At 43.2% G+C, this 18,965-nt stretch overlaps 1 protein-coding gene across 2 annotated transcripts in view; it reads left to right on the forward strand.

Moving 5' to 3' along the window:
• The window catches only part of LOC311100298 (scavenger receptor class B member 1-like), a 33,457-nt gene extending 24,075 nt beyond the window's left edge, over positions 1 to 9,382 (forward strand). Inside the window, exons 9-13 of one of the 2 annotated variants that reach the window (XR_014609822.1) lie at positions 912 to 985; positions 1,227 to 1,278; positions 1,673 to 1,819; positions 2,689 to 3,690; positions 4,780 to 4,854. Coding sequence is in view for 1 of the 2 variants with exons in the window: in XM_084141161.1 (XP_083997287.1) it covers positions 912 to 985; positions 1,227 to 1,278; positions 1,673 to 1,819; positions 4,780 to 4,872 (366 nt within the window). In the remaining variant the exon portion in view is untranslated. Of the gene's footprint in view, positions 1 to 911; positions 986 to 1,226; positions 1,279 to 1,672; positions 1,820 to 2,688; positions 3,691 to 4,779 lie in introns of both variants that reach the window. The other variant, XM_084141161.1, reaches the window with a different exon arrangement.
• The last annotated feature ends 9,583 nt before the right edge of the window (positions 9,383 to 18,965 follow it).

The raw sequence follows: 18,965 nt of genomic DNA on the forward strand, positions 1-18,965 counted from the left end.
GCTAGTTAGCTACCACTTGTTCTTGTCAAACTGTCAACAGAGTATCTAGCAAGAAACAAGCTATGCCAAATAGCAGTCAAAAAACCACTTGAGGGCAAATAAGTCAGATATGACCGTTCGTAAGTTGCATGGCTAGGAATCAAACCACCTACAAAGGTGAAATATCTGATTCCATGTGCTTTTTGGCTGTTCCCTACGAGATTGCTGTGTTGGGACGCACTTGAATCCCTTCAAATGGTCTTCCCACCCAAACAAATCAATCACACCAGCTAGTGTTTCCAGCTAGGACCCAATCTTCAGCTGCTAGTGTGATCCATTAGGAAGTTTCCCCCACTAATGGATTCACTTCCTTAGAAGCATATAAACAGCTTTGACTGACTGACTACTGATCTATTGCTCCTGTATCTGTAATGACATATTCTGGCTACATAGGCAAATCTAACACTTATCACGTACTGTAGATTATGGGGAGATATTTCCAGTATGAAGTGCAGCGCAATGCAAACAGGACAGCAGGGCAAGGAGTGAAGTACAGTGGAGTGACCCGTATGTGAAGCGGGTATATATTTAACCCCTAATGAGCGCGAACCCATTAACTTCACCCATAACACATATCTGATATGGATTTACAATGTGTGTGTGTGTGTGTGTGTGTGTGTGTGTGTGTGTGTGTGTATATATACATTGTAAACCACCAAAAGGACATCCATCCAACTTGACACAACTGTGTGAAGCATTGGAGTCAACATGGGCCAGCATCCCTGTGGAAAGCTTTCGACACCTCGTAGAGTCCATGCCCTGACGAATTGAGGCTGTTCTGAGGGCAAAAGGGGGTGCAACTCGATATTAGGAAGGTGTTCCTAATGTTTTGTGCACTCGGTGTGTATAGATATCTCCCTCTCTCTCTGCAGGAGACTGGTGTGCCTCTGAATGTGTCTATCCGTCTGCAGCTCAACCTGTACATGAAGATGGTGTCAGGAATCACGTAAGGATAACCCCTAACCCTCAACCTCTCTGATTTATAACCCCTATCTATACCCCCAACCAATCACTCTTCATTTCAACATGTCTGTCACATGAGGACATCCACTTATCCCTGACCCTTGACCTTTAACCCCAAAGGCCAAAAAGCTGAAGGGTCCCATTCAATCTGGGCGTTTCCGTTGTTTATTTAGGATGTATTTGTGTGTATCTCCTGTGAGTGTCTGTCTGTCTGTCTGTTGCAGGGAAACGGGGAACATCTCAGAGGTGGTGATGCCCATGATCTGGTTTGAGGAGGTGAGTGATGATGGGTTCTCTTATCCCCTAACATGCTCTATACCTCTATACCCCACCAACACTCTCCTAATCTAACCAACACACACTCTATATCTCTCACCCATACCCCTTGATCAGCGTTTCTTAATCCTGGTCCTGGGGACTCAAAGGGGTGCGTGTTATATTTTTGCAAAAGCACTACAAACCTGATTTCCACTAAGCAACTCATCAAACCTTTGATTAGTGGAATCAGGTGTGTAAAGCTAGGGCAAAAACAAAAATGTTCACCCCTTTGGGTCCCCAGGACCAGGATTAAGAAACACCGCCCTAGCGTATATAACCCTAACCCTTTTAACACCCTCATAACTCTGTCCACTCATCAGATTTGTGTTGTCTGTCTGTCTCGCTCTCGTAGAGTGGTTATATCGACGGTGCCATCCTGAAAACGTTCCACACTAACCTGGTGATATTGCCAATGGTGATGGTGTACATGCAGTACTGTTTCATAGGCCTTGGCCTGGCCACCATACTGGGAGCTGTACTGCTACACTACAGAGAGAAGGTAACGTCTGTACAGCACATGGACAACGCTCGCTGCCTGTGTGGATGAGAACGTTGTGTGTGTGTGTGTGTGACATTCTTTGCTTTGCATGGCATGCGTACTAAGTAATGTGACTCTTGCACAGTCCTGAGCAGCCCTCTGTTATCCACCAGAGAACAGAGACTCTTCCCACAGCCTCGGCTAACAAATCAACACACTGGTGCTCCCCTTTCTAAACAGCATCCAATCTCCCTCTGAGTATCAGTAGATTGTGATTTATACTGTACAGTGGTGCCACTTGGACACACACACGGTCCCACCCCCACCGCCTTAATCTCGTTAGGGAAATAATCTCGCTCGTGATTAGTCTAACATATGCCTTTGGATGAGTGTATTTTACATAGCGAACTCTATACATTAGCCAGTTAATTTGATAAAGACATTAACATAACTCTCAAGCCAATGCTAGCTGGTGTTAGCGCAATGACTGGAAGTCTATGGGTATATGCTAGCAGATACCAATAGACTTCCAGTCATTGGGCTAATGCTAGTTAGGATTGGCTCGAAACTACCTCTAACTTCCTTCGTACTGGACACAGAGACATAAAAATCATTGCCTCATTGCCAAAATCCTGAAGTATCCTTTTAAGAATCAAGTATGGGGTTATTTGGTGTATCAAGTCAGTGCTATGCACATTTCAAGGTTATTTTCCTTTTGGAACACAATGTTCCCCAGGGACAATAGACTGTACCCATAAGTACTGTATATGGTTATGGCATGCACACACAAACAAACAGCACGTACACAGAGGCATTTCAGGTCATGGCGTTATGACTAGTGTGGTGTTAATGATGCAGGGAATCAGTTGTCCTGTTTTTCTTTCTTGCAGGCATTGTTGAAAAAAGATCTGCCTACAGTGATGGAGAACCATTGGGTTGGTCCACACGTTAAACTGTTACCAATCACTCCAGAAAAGATGCCTCTATCATATCAATCAGAATAATGTGATAGTAATATGAATGTAAAATAATGATTTACCCTGACAGATTCTGATTGGCTTTGATTTTATCATAAGAACCCATCAGTAGGGAGGGATGGCCAACTTTGGTCCTTGGGGGCTGCTCTGTGTGCAGGCTTTTGCTCCAGCCAAGCGCTTACACACTACAGTGTTCATGGTCTTTAATCTCGACCATCATGAATTATAGTCTCTAGCTCTTTAGTCTAGTTCTGTTGGTCATTGAGATTGAAGACCGTCATTACTGTAGTATTAGCAGAACCAGGTGTGTGGAAGCTGGGTTGGAGCAAAAGCCTGCTCACACTGGCCTTCCCGGACTGGAGTTCTCCTGATCAGTAGGAGAAAGATGCGTATAAAGAGTGTCAGTTTCAGGCTAATTGTGTTACTGTATAAAGCTGATGTATCAGAGGAGTATGGGATCTGATCATCCCTTCTCAACTGGGTCAGGTGTCAATCAATCCAAATGTCACGATTGATTGGTCAATACTGTCTGTATGAGATGCGTCATTAACCAATCGCAAGAACCCTGGTTGTCCTGCATGCCCCGCCCTCAATCCATAGTCTTTCTCAGTTTTGAATCAGCATGAACACACACGCACAAACTGCAACAATGAAACTACACACTGCATGAACACACACACTCAGCACATGATTTAAATGACCCAATGGCTGAGCGACTAAATACTGCACTTCCTGTCTCTGATGTCAGTCAAATCAACCACCTGACAGCCAGTCAGTTTGGTCAATGATTTCCTGTAGCTCCTCTGACTGGCTGATTTAGTAAAGGTCTGGCTATCTTTTAGGCAACGGTTAGAGACCCAGTAAACAGCTCAGATGCCCACAAACAGATGGACAAATGTATCATGAATGACACAGGTGGGTTTCAGGCTGACATACACTCTCACCTTCTCTCTTGTTATGTCCTACGTGCACACACACCCTTTTCCTATATATTGGGTGTACACACCTTTTTTGTACAGGTGACACACAAACACAAATTGTGGACTCACACGAGGCATCACACACCCATATTAATTTAGTAACATCCCTATCATTTTTAAAATCAACTATTTTCTCATCCACTGCTGTTGTGCCATGTTTCATATGACCCAGTGGTCTGCCGATGTTTGAGTGTGTGTTTTTTGAAGTGTCCAGTCCAAAGAGCATGGTTTGAGCCAGAACGCCGACAGCCCAAAGTTAACACATTCTCTTGCAGCAGACCCGCCGGTTGAAGACTGCTGTTGTATGATTAGGAACAAAGTTTTGGGAGTTTAAATGTTGACAGAATGTTGTGGTTTACAGGTGACGCTCTGGAGTCAAACGGGTGTATTCATTACGGAAACTGTTTACCGTTTAAGAACCAAATGAAGCAAACGGGTCAAAACAAGTTTCTATTGAACACATTTGGGTAGATCCCACTCCATTTTGTTCCGTTCGCTTCAGTTTAAGAAATGTTTTACAACTGAATCAGCGGAATGAATACACCCAAGGTGAAATGGACTGCAGCTGACATGAGACTGGTTTTGTCTGTTTGGTTGCATGTCTGTCAAAGTGTCAAAAAATCTCTGTTTGGGACAAGAGGCATTATGTTTTGGGGCCTTTTGTAGTGAAAAGTTTGATAGATTATTAATACGTTTTCTCTATGCACAACACAGGAAGCTGGTGAGGGGTGGACGGCTCATAATAATGACTGGGATGAAGTGAATGGAATTGTATCAAATACAAGGAAACCATGTCTACCATTCCAGCCATTACTATGAGCCCGTTCTTCCCAAATAAGGTGCCTGTGATGCACACATTAACTTAACGAAATTACAGTGGCGTGTCAGCTGCCTGGTTCGGCTCCATAACAGACTTGATCCTAACTATGTTAAGTTGTTGTGCTTCTAACATCCAATCTCTTATACTCTCACACGCTCTACCTCTCCTCTGACTTTTCCCATCCATTTCTCTTTCTCCTGACAGCTCATAATTTGTGAGAGGACTGTCATACCGGACGCCAAAGTGAGCACTTCACCCAGCGAACAAACCCCTCTAATACAGGACCACGTGGACTAACGCATGCGCACACACATGTAGGGAGAGCTGCCTAGGCCAGTTCTGCAGGACTCTGTCTGCATGTGTTTGAGACTGAAGAGCACTGGAACCCCAAAACCACTGACTATTCTCTCTCGCGCGCTATATATATATATATATATCTAAACTCTCTCAGGCCTGGCCTGGTGCTCACCTGACTACACCTCACCTGGTACGGTTCTCACCTGGTCCTGCATCTGCTCCAGGAGACTTTCTCGACCTTAATTCTGTTCAGGGCTCACTGGTCAACAGGGAAGGGCAGGACCACCCCGGTTGGTTCTGCTCTTTGGTGTCCCATCCAACCCTCCAATGAGGATCCACTCTGAGATTACATCATCATGGAACATCACCGCATCCACACAGTTGCTGTTATGTGAATCTTTCCTTGTCTGTTTGTTATACTTCCATTTCTTCAGATGCTTTAACAACAACTTAATATCATGTGTTTTTACTGTTCCTGAAATGCCATAGGAAACCACTCCGCTAGATCTGTATTGTTAAGCGTTCCTCTCCTCTGGGTAGATGTTACCTGTATGCACAGATCTAGGATCAGCAAACCTTAGCCATTGCAGGAAGAAATGCAAAACTGACCCCAAATCAGCACCTAAAAGCAACTTCATTCTACAATATCTCACCAGACCAAAGAAACAAAAAGTTTACTTTCTGCATTGACTGGAATTTAAATGGGATTTACCCCAACCCAGGGGCTTAGGCACGGATTGGCCTGGGTGGGCAAAGGCCCACCCACTCAGATTGCTCAAAAAATGGTCTACTTGTCAGTGTTCCAAATGGAACATTTATTTGTCTTTTTACCTTAGCACAGTACTTGACTTGGGCAGGAGTTCACTGGAGCTGAGTACTGGCACCTCCAAATTTTCTTTTGCTTGAATTCATGCACTTCCTATTGAATATTAACTCAAAAGTATTAAGGTGTTCCTGCACCTAAATATAAACGGTACCGGCACCCAAACTGAGTACTGGCAAGTCAAACAATGGCCTAAACATGTATACACCATCAGATAGAATTCATAGCACACAGTAAGAAGGGGGTGAGAAAATGAAAGGGAGATATATATTTATAATACATTTTATTTGGCAGATGCCTTTCAGGTCACTCAAGGACATCTTACATCAAATCTATTTCATTTAGGCCTATGTAATGAATCTGAATTAATTATTTACTGGGAAATAAAAAATAAACTGTCAGCTTATTTCAAAAATAATGGGCGGGTTCTGGCTCGTGTCACTTCACACTGGTACCATGTGCAGTAAACCATAGCAATAGCTGTGTAGGATACTCACCATTAGCCAACAAAGCTCACTATTAAATTATTTTCAAGATGCCATGTATAGAAGAGGATGTTGGAGCATTTGCCATGTTAATTAATATCAGTGATTTTGACATGAAGGGCCTCCAGTCCCCCTCTATATTAATCACTGATCTAATCAAGCGCTTTAAAGACCATTTCAGTACATTGAGCAATCATCAGCACTACAACTCTGTTTTTATTCAACACTTTTAGAAATCATGAAACACTCTTATCCACTTCGACTCGCTCTCGCTCCCTCCTGCTGAGTCATGACCATCAGTCCAGTGAAATAAAAAAACTAGTTATTTAAATTTATGCTCCGTGTCGCAAATAATAGGCTGTCTTACCTGTGTTTATATAGCCTAGCTAGAGACTCGTTTTGAAATATAAGTGATTCTATGTTATTTATAATAAGGGGTAGGCCTACATGGAGAAAATCAAATCTGTTATATGAAAATAGGCAAATGTATGAAACAATATTTATTTCCAATCAATGTAAATAGCCTATGATTTTTAGGATTTTAATTTAATTGGAAATATAATTTTGCCCTTTGCTTCTCTCCCCATGAACTATAGTTAGGCCCTATAGGCTATTGATCATTTAATTGATATCACAATACATTGTAGGCACACTTGATCTCTGGCGCCCAGCAGAGAATTGCACTCTGCTTGCATTTTGACTCATAAAGTGATATTGACTAAGAAAAGGTAGTCTATATAGGCTATGGCCTGTTATTATGTGTATTTACATACTGTTAGGCTATAATTTACATTTCCTTTGATGGTGTTTAATATGCAGCGTGTAACCTAATGCAAACCTAATCTCCTTTGATTGGCCTCAGTGATTAACACTAGAAAAGCCTGGCCTCGTTGGACAGCTGTTCGTCAGATTCTTCATATGCTACTTAACAATTGATAATATTCTCACCCATCAGATTATTGTCAAAGTCTTTGTTAACTCTGTGTAAAATTAGTTTTTATATAGTTTAGGTGTAGTTTCGATGGACCATCAGCTGCACAGGCCTGATGGGCAGATTATATTAAGATTCTAACAACGATAGTGTGACTTATTTAGGAAAAGTCAAGGACAGGGGTGACACAACTTTAAAAATGGCAGAGTAATAAAAAAAGTTCATTTGTTTCCTGTCGATATGACTCTCTCGGCTCTCCTAGTGTTAAATGGTTACATTTGTGGCCGCTTAGCCTACTATCTTCTGGTTGCTGAGCCAGATAGGTTGCCAAGCCTATTGTGATTATTACTGCTATATCAGGGCATTATAGTCTATTAATTATAGAACTATGGTTTATTATGTGTAGGTCTATGAGTATTTTTTTGGCCTACCTAAATTTTAGCTGGCCCTGCCGTAAATGGATTTCTGCCTACGCCACTGCCCCAACCCATTTTTTTTTGGTTGCAATGTTAGGAATAACGGCTCTTTCAGAGTAAATTAGGTAGGATCTAGAAATGTCCCTCTGCTTATGGCATAGGCACCAGCAATGACTGTTGAAGTTTTACAACACCAACGTGCCTTTTTAATTGGAAACTTCTTTGCCCAAGCCCAAATTGATTCCAGACCCCTAAATTGACTCCTAACCCCTTGGAACATTTGAGAGGATTGGATAGCTCTGGTAGCTCTACCTTGCCCTCTGGATTTTCACCATACAGCAAATGCTCACGGTCAGGGGCTAGTCAGCCTTTGTCACAGGCTTTCACTTCACCTTCGGTAACGTGAGCGAAGCCTGGGCGTCCAAGGCTAGGGGCAAGGGGTCCATTTGGAATTGGGCTGTTTATGGTGTGTCCTCTGTCTATTGTGGCCATAGACCAGGGGTGCTCAAACTTTTGAGCTTGGTGGGCCAAAATATAATCTGAGTGGTGGGCCGCGGGCCGAACAAACAAGTATTTGTACAAATAAAAAGTAAACAATAGCTTTTTAGTAAGCAATCATAAAATCACACTTCAAACATTGTAGCCATATAACTTGAAACCTAACACATTCTGATTACCAGTATTAAATTTTTTACCGTTGTTGCACAGACACTGCTACCAAGTTTCTATGTTCATAAGGCTAATAACTTGAATATGTTTCAAATTACTTGAATATGAGAAAGGTGTAATAATTTGTATTTGCAGCAGTAAGTCACCAAAATGTATTGGAAAGTTCATTAGGCAGAAGCGCCACTAGCCTTTTGGGGGCCCTAAGTGAGATTTGGTTGGGGACCCTCCACCTCACAGGCAAGACAATTTAGGGTGTGTCCCTTCCCCCCCAGGGGCCATTGTACAAATGTTGTCATGACTTATGCCATGTTCATATGATATCCGAGTGAGTGACTAAGTAAAAAAAATATGTGGGAAGCCCCTGGTGGTCAGGGACCCTGGGCATATGCCCTGCGTGCCCATTTGGTAATTCTGGTGATGATTAGCCTACTACAAGGTTTAGATTGCTGGCTAGACTACCTTACCTCGCAATCAACAACAACAAAAAATCGCTGACATGGGCTAATTGAGTGACTGTCAGTGACTGACCATAAGAAGTGGAAAACTGCTGATGCACTACCACATTTTGAAATTGCACCTTCTGTATTTACATTTTCTAACTCTCAATAGTAAGAGACCCCGACAAAGTTCCTTTGTTGTTTTTTTGGAACCTTATGAAAGGCCAAACCAAACGTTGTCGGCCCTGCCATAGACCATACTGTACATAGTAATAATTCTGTGATAGAATGTAAAGAGCATAGCACATAAAACGCTTGTGTCCAAACTATGGCTGTCTCAAATGGCACCCTATTCCCTATATAATACACTACCTTTTGACCAGAGTTCACTATATAGGGAATAGGGTGCCATTTGGGACACATTATTGGGAATAGGGTGCCTTTTGGGACACATTATTGGGAATAGGGTGCCTTTTGGGACACATTATTGGGAATAGGGTGCCTTTTGGGACACATTATTGGGAATAGGGTGCCTTTTGGGACACATTATTGGGAATAGGGTGCCTTTTGGGACGCTTCCAAGGGTCTGGATGCATTTCATTGTGTGCTTTTTGACAACACAGGATCTTTGAATGAGATGGCTGATGTGAGATTTGTGAATTTGCACCCTCGTACTCCTTTAGTGGTGAGAATGAATAACTTTGTAAATAATGAATAAATGTGCCATGAATTGGCATACAGTACTTCCACTGCTGGGTTGGTCTCCTGTGGTATTTTACATCAGACGTGTGTGTGTGTGCGTGCATGCATGTCTGGTGACGGTAAACACACTTTTATTGATTTATAACACTACCTTTTTCATACTTAATGTGCAGTATAACCCATGATGCTTCAGATACTGTATGTTTGAGTGCATGCAAGTGTGTTTGCTCAGTATGTACGCGTGTTTGTATGCATACATTGTAAAACTAAGTGTTTGTGTGTGTACTTGTTATTGATTTATAATGCATACAAGACATTACACACAGTGTGAATTTAAGTGTGTGAATTTTAGTGTGTGCGTGCATCTCAGGGTGTTGTGGTAGGTGTGTGACATTGACTCCAGTGGTCAGCAGAATGACGACGATCACGCCGGTTACTATGCCAACACTCAGGAACGAACCACCGCTTCACTCTTCTTCTCAAAGAGTTTTGACTGTAAACACACACCAGAGAAAGAGAGGGGTGAGAGAGAGAGGGGTAAAACATGTACTGTAGTCTATGGCATGTGCTGAACTGCCAACTCTGACCAAGATCCCACTGTTTGGATAGTCCCTATAGATGCTCAGACTATCAAACGATCAACAACAACTTGATATGCAACAACTTGGAAGGGAAAGAGAGAGAGAGAGATGTGGGAGGAAGAAGGAGGATAATAGCAAGAGAGGTGGGTGTGAGGATGGAGAAGGAGTGGGTGAGGTGATCCAGTCTCTCTCCTCTCTGCATCATGTTCCCCGTGTTCTGTTTCATCTTATCCGTCACCTCGTCTATAGTACGATGGAGCGACCGGATCTTGTCCTCCCCTCTTCTTTCTCATCCCCCTCTCCCTGCCCTGGGGGGAAAGTCTCCTGGAAGAAGTTTAGCTGAATTTAGTTTATAATGCTCTTATGTGCATGCTCAAAAGATGCCAATCTTATCTGCAAATGGTTGTGTAGGTGTAGGCTTTTACTCCAGCCAAAGTAGTAATACACCTGATACAATTTATCATCTAATCAGTCTTCAAAAAATAAGACAGTTGATTCAGCTATGTTACTGTTTTGGCAGGTTCGAAAGCCTGCACCTACTCTGGTCCTCACAGGGTTTTTATAAGAAAATACACGCTGAACACCATATTCACAATCACCAATCATGTTTCAACTGTCAGTGGTCACCAAGAAAAATTCTAAAATACTCCTGTGTCATGAGTTGTGGTAGGAGAAATGTTAGGATACACCTGTGTCATGAGTTGGTTTGGGATATTTAGACATTATCTTCCTGATTCTTCAGTCCTCTCTCTTATAGTCCCAGGGCCACCCATTGAAATATAATGAATGGAAAGGATGTCTCCATTCAAGATCAAAATGGCATATTGGGTGGACTGGCAGCCATTGTGAGTGTACAATGCCAGGAAGTAAAAGCAGGAAGTGTGCCTTTCAATATGTGCTGTGATTTGTTGATCCAATGACATTACAAAAAACACATTCCATTGCATGAGCCACATTAGTTAGCATAATTTGAATGAACATTCTACATTACAATGGCAATCCAGCATCAGTTGATAGAACAAAACAGAATACCATGGAAATTATTGCATCACAAAACCAGGCAGCCATTGCGAGTTTACCTGTCAAATTGCCAGGGTTAGAGCTTCCAAGCCCATTCTCTTCATTCTATTTCTATGGGGCCACCCACCAAAAATGTGTTGTTCAGTGACCCTGGAAACAAAACTGCCAAATTTCAACAACATTATGTAGATAATGTTATGAATATGAACACTTTGTGGTTCAAAACTTGTAAAAGTTGCACGTTAATTTGTTATTTTTAAACAAAGTTACGATTTTTATCATCAAAATCAAAACTCATCTTGGGTAATTTCCCTTGCAACGTTCCGACGTTGCTATGTTACGCTTTGGTTACTTTTGTTGCACACTGGCACACAGAACTACACTATATATACAAAAGTATGTGGACACCCCTTCAAATTAGTGCTGACAGGTGTATCAAATTGAGCACACAGCCATGCAATCTCCATAGACAAACATTGGCAGTAGAATGGCCTTACTGAAGTGCTCAATGACTTTCAACGTAGCACCGTCATAGGATGCCACCTTTCCAACAAGTCAGGTCATCAAAATTCTGCCCTGCTAGAGCTGCCCCGGTCAATTGTAAGTGCTGTTATTGTGAAGGAAACATCTAGGAGCAAAAATGCTCAGCTGCTAAGTGGTAGGCCACACAAGCTCACAGAACGGGATCGCCTAGTGCTGAAGCGCGTAGTGCGTCAAAATTGTCTTTCCTCGGTTCCAACACTCACTACCGAGTTCCAAACTGCCTCTGGAAGCAACCTCGGCACAATAACTGTTCGTAGGGAGATGGTTTTCCATGGCCGAGCAGCTGCACACAAGCCTAAGTTCACCATGCACAATGCCAAGCTTCGGCTGGAGTGGTGTAAAGCTCACCACCATTGGACTCTGGAGCAGTGGAAAAGCGTTCTCTGGAGTGATGAATCACGCTTCACCATCTGGCTAGGCCCTTTCCTGTTTCAGCATAACAATGTTTTAACCATGTAGTGGTTTTCTCAGTTAATATAAGACATTTTGCCAGCTGTATTTAGCCTACAAGGGCCACCATTGCGTTTGCCTGCTATCCAAACAAAAGACAGCACGTTTGCTAGATAACACAGCTCTCAAAACATTCAAGATCCAGGCAGCTACATAAAGCGCATTCTAGCATCTGAGAAAAATGCTTTTATCTCGGGATTCCTCCTGTCCTTTACATAATTTGCTTCGTGCAAGCATGGACAACACCGGAACATGTATAACAATTGTAACCAAGGTGTAACATAGCAACCTCATAATGTTGCTAGGGGAAATTACCCAACATAATTCCTCTGCAACTTCTACAACTTTTTAACCACACAGTGTTCATATCCATAAAATGATCTACGTAATGAAACTTTGCAATTTTGTTTCCTGGGTCACTAATGCCTTTTCTGGTGGGTGGCCCATGGACTACTACAGTCTATATATTCACCACCTAATCCCTCACCAAACTCTCCCTCTCAGACAGGTTTTTCTACATATTTCCACTGCACCTTCTAACCACACACAGAGAGAGAGAGAGAGAGAGAGAGAGAGAGAGAGAGAGAGAGAGAGAGAGAGAGAGAGAGAGAGAGAGAGAGAGAGAGAGAGAGAGAGAGAGAGAGAGAGAGAGAGAGAGAGAGAGAGAGAGAGAGAGAGAGAGAGAGAGAGAGAGAGAGAGAGAGAGAGAGAGAGAGAGAGAGAGAGAGAGAGAGAGAGAGAGAGAGAGAGAGAGAGAGAGAGAGAGAGAGAGAGAGAGAGACTGCTGCAGTTTTAGTCTGGTCAACTAGATGGCACCAGAGAGAGTGAAACAGATGCTTGAACCAGTCTCAGATGGATGTGAGCCTCTCAGATGGATGTGAGCCAGAGGGCAGATATGGGGGGGGGGGGGGAGAAAGAGTGAGAGAGATGCCTGGAGGAGTGTATGTCAATGAACAAGAGATGATGAGCAAGCCTAAGAGGAGACGACAGAAGAGGACAAAAGAAAGAGGGAACAAGATGAACAGAGGGAAATGAAACAAGACAGCAGTCAGGTAAACAAGCGAGGGAGGAATCTATTAAAGCTGAGAGATCAAAAGAGAGAGGGAGGGAGAGAAACAGAGAGCGGAGGTGTGGAAGAAAAAGGGGATGAATGAACTGGTGACCTTCAGCGCTGCTAAACTTTGGTTGTTACTACGGTGATTCATGTCTTACTTTGACTCTGTTTGTCTATCTGTGTACATGCAGGTGTGTGTTATTTTAACTTGCCCTCTCTCTGAACCCTTTCTCTATCCCTTCATCCCTACATCCTTCTCTCCTGTGAGGTTTGAAGTTAGGCAGAGATGACAGTCCTATTGGGGACATCAAACAAAGCATATAACCCAGGTCTCCCCACAGGCTTTAGAAGTCTGAACACTGGTTCAGAAAGAGAACAGACACTCATACACACCTTGATGTGGATGTCCAGGTGATTCAGTGAAGAAAAGAAACTCTTGTGAACAAGTGTTTGTGTTTGCACCACACAGATGCCACAATCCCTGGTTTTCAGGTTATGCTTTGAAACATACTTGTAAATAACTAGCAAAAGTACATAACAACATGACGCATTGGACAGATCTGCAATAGAACAGCTAATTTAATGGATGTTTTCTCCAATTAGCAATTGTCTCCAGTAATGGCATGGTGTCAATCAATACTACACTCAGCCCTCTGATAACCCAGATTGTTAACCACTCCCTCCAATCTGGCAGTGTCCCACCTGCATTTAAGACCGCTGTCATCAGCCCCTTCTGAAGAAGCCCATCCTGGACGCGGAATTGCTGGCCTATTACAGACCAATATCCAACCTCCCCTTCCTCTCCAAGGTGTTGGAAATAGTGGTTGCTGTACAACTCAATCAGAACAACCTATTTGAGAAGTTCCAGTCAGGCTTCTGGCCGGCCAAAAGCACTGAAACGGCCTTACTCAGGCTCACCAACAACCTGCTGATGCAGGCTCTCCCTGTCTCCTGATCCTCCTGGACTTGAGTGCAGCATTTGACACTGTCAACCACCTCATCCTCCTGGAAAGGCTCCGGGACACCATCGGACTGTCTGGTCTGGCCCAGCTCTGAGCTGGTTCCACTCCTACCTCTCAGACAGGACTGAGTATGTGTCACCTGCGATGTCCCACAAGGATCTCTTCTTGCAGCCATCCTGTTCGTCCTGTACATGCGCCCCCTCGGTCATGTCATTAGCCAGCATGGAATCTCATTCCACTGCTATGCTGATGACACCCTGCTGTATGTAAAAACTGCCCCAAGTCCCTCTGATGCATGTGCCTGTCTGAACACCTGCCTTGAGGAGATAAGGGCATTGATGAAGCAAAACTTCCTTCAACTTGCTGACACAGGACTGCAGGTTGTACAGCCGAGCGAACACCGCAAGACGGGTGTTCAGACAGGCTGTGTTCTGTGTTCTGGCTTGTTAGGATGTTCAATCGAGAGTTACATTTATACACATTTTGAATTATACAGCACTTTCAACTGGGTTTGTTTTCGTATTTTTTGTTAAAAATAAAATACAAGACATCCCAAATGGATGGGGTTGGTCACAGGGTGGGGTGGGGAACGGAATGTATAACTCTTTAATTTAATTTTAATAATCCTTCAAATATGCATGTTGCATAAGATACATTAGAGAACTGAGGTGGTTCCCTCCAGAATCCCTTCCCTATGTGTGAACTTGATTATGTTCGGCTTGGATAGAGCTCTCATGAGGTTTGGTTTAACATGGTAGTATCTTGCTCTAGTCTAGGAGAGGTAGATGCAGCCTTCCAACATGGGGAAGGCCAGTATACAGTGAGGGAAAAAAGTATTTGATCCCCTGCTGATTTTGTACGTTTGCCCACTGACAAAGAAATGATCAATCTAAAATTTTAATGGTAGGTTTATTTGAACAGTGAGAGACAGAATAACAACAAATAAATCCAGAAAAACGCATGTCACAAATGTTATAAATTGATTTGCATTTTAATGAGGGAAATAAGTATTTGACCCCCTCTCAATCAGAAGGATTTCTGGCTCCCAGGTGTCTTTTATACAGGTAACGAGCTGAGATTAGGAGCACACTCTTAAAGGGAGTGCTCCTAATCTCAGTTTGTTACCTGTATAAAAGACACCTGTCAACAGAAGCAATCAATCACTCAGCTTCCAAACTCTCCACCATGGCCAAGACCAAAGAGCTCTCCAAGGATGTCAGGGACAATATTGTAGACCTACACATGGCTGGAATGGGCTACAAGACCATCGCCAAACAGCTTGGTGAGAAGGTGACAACAGTTGGTGCGATTATTCGCAAATGGAAAAAACACAAAAGACCTGTCAATCTCCCTCGGCCTGGGGCACCATGCAAGATCTCACCTCGTGGAGTTGCAATGATCATGAGAACGGTGAGGAATCAGCCCAGAACTACACGGGAGGATCTTGTCAATGATCTCAAGGCAGCTGGGACCATAGTCACCAAGAAAACAATTGGTAACACACTACGCCGTGAAGGACTGAAATCCTGCAGCGCCCGCAAGGTCCCCCTGCTCAAGAAAGCACATATACAGGGAAGTCTGAAGTTTGCCAATGAAGTTTCCCCTCACAGCTCCGTAGGCAAGCACCATGGTCTTGTAGCAGATGCGAGCTTCAACTGGAAGCCAGTGGAGTGTGCGGAGGAGCGGGGTGACGTGAGAGAACTTGGGAAAGTTGAACACCAGACGGGCTGCGGCGTTCTGGATGAGTTGTAGGGGTTTAAAGGCACAGGCAGGGAGCCCAGCCAACAGCGAGTTGCAGTAATCCAGACGGGAGATGACAAGTGCCTGGATTAGGACCTGTGCCGCTTCCTGTGTAAGGCAGGGATTGTACTAACATTCATTTCTGTACTGAACAAAAATATAAATGCAACATGCAACAATTCCAAAGATTTTACTGAGTTACAGTTCATATAAGGAAATCAGTCAATTGAAATAAATGAATTAGGCCCTAATCTATTGATTTCACGTGACTGGGAATACAGATACAGTGGGGAGAACAAGTATTTGACACACTGCCGATTTTGCAGGTTTTCCTACTTACAAAGCATGTAGAGGTCTGTAATTTATATCATAGGTACACTTCAACTCACAGTTGAAGTGTACCTATGATAAAAATTACAGACCTCGACATGCTTTGTAAGTAGGAAAACCTGCAAAATCGGCAGTGTATCAAATACTTGTTCTCCCCACTGTACATCTGTTGGTCACAGATACCTTTAAAAATATGGGCCTCGGGATCTCGTCAGGGTATCTCTGTGCATTCAAATTGCTATCGATAAAATGCAATTGTATTCATTGTCCGTAGCTTATACCATAACCCCACCGCCAACATGGGACACTGTTCACAACATTGACATCAGCAAACCGCTCGCCCACACGTCGCCATACACATGGTCTGCGGTTGTGAGTCCGGTTGGACGTACTACTAAATTCTCTAAAACGACGTTGGAGGCGGCTTATGATAGAGAAATTAACATTAAATTATCTGTCAACAGCTCTGGTGGACATTCCTGCAGTCAGCATGCCAACTGCACGCTCCCTCAAAACTTGAGACATCTGTGGCAAAACTTTTTATTGTCCCCACGACAATGTTCATGCTGTTTCATCAGTTTCTTGATATGCCACACCTGTCAGGTGGATGGGTTATCTTGGCAAAGGAGAAATGCTCACTAACAGGGATGTGAATACATTTGTGCTCAACATTTTTGAGAAATACTATTTTTGTTCATATGGAAAATATCTGGGATCTTTATTTCAGCTCATGAAACATGTGACCAACACTTTATCATGATAAACTAAAGAGAGGATGGAACTAATAACAAATAACAACAAATAATAACAAAGATAACTAATAATGTAAGCATACTGTGTCCATAATAAGTATATAGGTTGTATGTTGGGAGCTTTTGGGAAAGAGCACAGTTAGAAAGATATGGCATATAGAAGCAAACCGGATGGACATCATGAAAATGATCAGAGAGGTTGAGAGTAGAAGAAGTTCAGGAGCAAAAATAAATAAATATATATATATATATATATATATATATACAGTGGGGAGAACAAGTATTTGATACACTGCCGATTTTGCAGGTTTTCCTACTTACAAAGCATATAGAGGTCTGTAATTTTTATCATAGGTACACTTCAACTGTGAGAGACGGAATCTAAAACAAAAATCCAGAAAATCACATTGTATGATTTTTAAGTAATTCATTTGCATTTTATTGCATGACATAAGTATTTGATCACCTACGAACCAGTAAGAATTCCGGCTCTCATAGACCTGTTAGTTTTTCTTTAAGAAGCCCTCCTGTTTTCCACTCATTACCTGTATTAACTGCACCTGTTTGAACTCGTTACCTGTATAAAAGACACCTGTCCACACACTCAATCAAACAGACTCCAACCTCTCAATGGCCAAGACCAGAGAGCTGTGTAAGGACATCAGGGATAAAATTGTAAACCTGCACAAGGCTGGGATGGGCTACAGGACAATAGGCAAGCAGCTTGGTGAGAAGGCAACAACTGTTGGCGCAATTATTAGAAAATGGAAGAAGTTCAAGATGACGGTCAATCACCCTCGGTCTGGGGCTCCATGCAAGATCTCACCTCGTGGGGCATCAATGATCATGAGGAAGGTGAGGGATCAGCCCAGAACTACACGGCAGGACCTGGTCAATGACCTGAAGAGAGCTGGGACCACAGTCTCAAAGAAAACAATTAGTAACACACTACGCCGTCATTGATTAAAATCCTGCAGCGCACGCAAGGTTCCCCTGTTCAAGCCAGCGCATGTCCAGGCCCGTCTGAAGTTTGCCAATGACCATCTGGATGATCCAGAGGAGGAATGGGAGAAGGTCATGTGGTCTGATGAGACAAAAATATAGCTTTTTGGTCTAAACTCCACTCACCGTGTTTGGAGGAAGAAGAAGGATGAGTACAACCCCAAGAACACCATCCCAACCGTGAAGCATGGAGGTGGAAACATCATTCTTTGGGGATACTTTTCTGCAAAGGGGACAGGACGGCTGCACCGTATTGAGGGGAGGATGGATGGGGCCATGTATTGCGAGATCTTGGCCAACAACCTCCTTCCCTCAGTAAGAGCATTGAAGATGGGTCGTGGCTGGGTCTTCCAGCATGACAACGACCCAAAACACACAGCCAGGGTAACTAAGGAGTGGCTCCGTAAGAAGCATCTCAAGGTCCTGGACAGGGGCGGTGTGTTCAATAGGGCGATATGGGCGACGCACTGCCAAACGGGAAAAGGAAGGGATTTTTTTTCTAATCAATTATATCACGGCAACAGTAGTTATCAGTGTTGTAATCTAGACGTCTGATCTGCCACAGTGCCACTAAATGTCCAATCAGGCTAAAGTTGTGCTTCAAATGGCCCCACCCCTTTTGGGGCGATTTCAGTCAGGTTGAAAATCGCCCAGAAGTCTGTCATAGACTCCCATGTAAAATCTATTTTTTTCAAATATCAGAGCTTTCAATACAATCTCTATGGGTTTCTGAGGGCTTGCACTTACGCGCTTTCGTCATACGTAACATATAACCATGAACGTAACTAAGAAAAGAGCGGGTATCAGCGTCAATCAATTCACTACTTCTATCAAAATGGCTAGGCTTCAGTGCAACTCGATTGTGTCTTTGAAAGAAGTTCCTTTTTGTCGGCGAACAAATGAAGATAAATTGGCAACGAAACAATTAGGACCTCCCAGACCAAATTTAATAATTCAACAGGTTTCTACTAAAGGGGGGAAGTCCTACACCCGAGGATTTTCCAAAAATTGGTACGAACGAAAAACCTGGCTAGCAGGCTGCGATGTAGCTAATGCAGTCTTCTGCTACCCCCTGCTTACTCTTTCACCCTGAAGGCGGCACGGCAGACAGCACCGCTTGGACAGCGACTGGTGTGTAACGGACATGCACCATCTTTCAGGAAAGATTAAGAAACATGAGCTGTCAAAGACCCACA

The sequence above is a fragment of the Coregonus lavaretus genome, assembly GCF_964263955.1.
Source record: "Coregonus lavaretus genome assembly, chromosome: 24".
Classification (NCBI taxonomy): Eukaryota; Metazoa; Chordata; class Actinopteri; order Salmoniformes; family Salmonidae; genus Coregonus; species Coregonus lavaretus.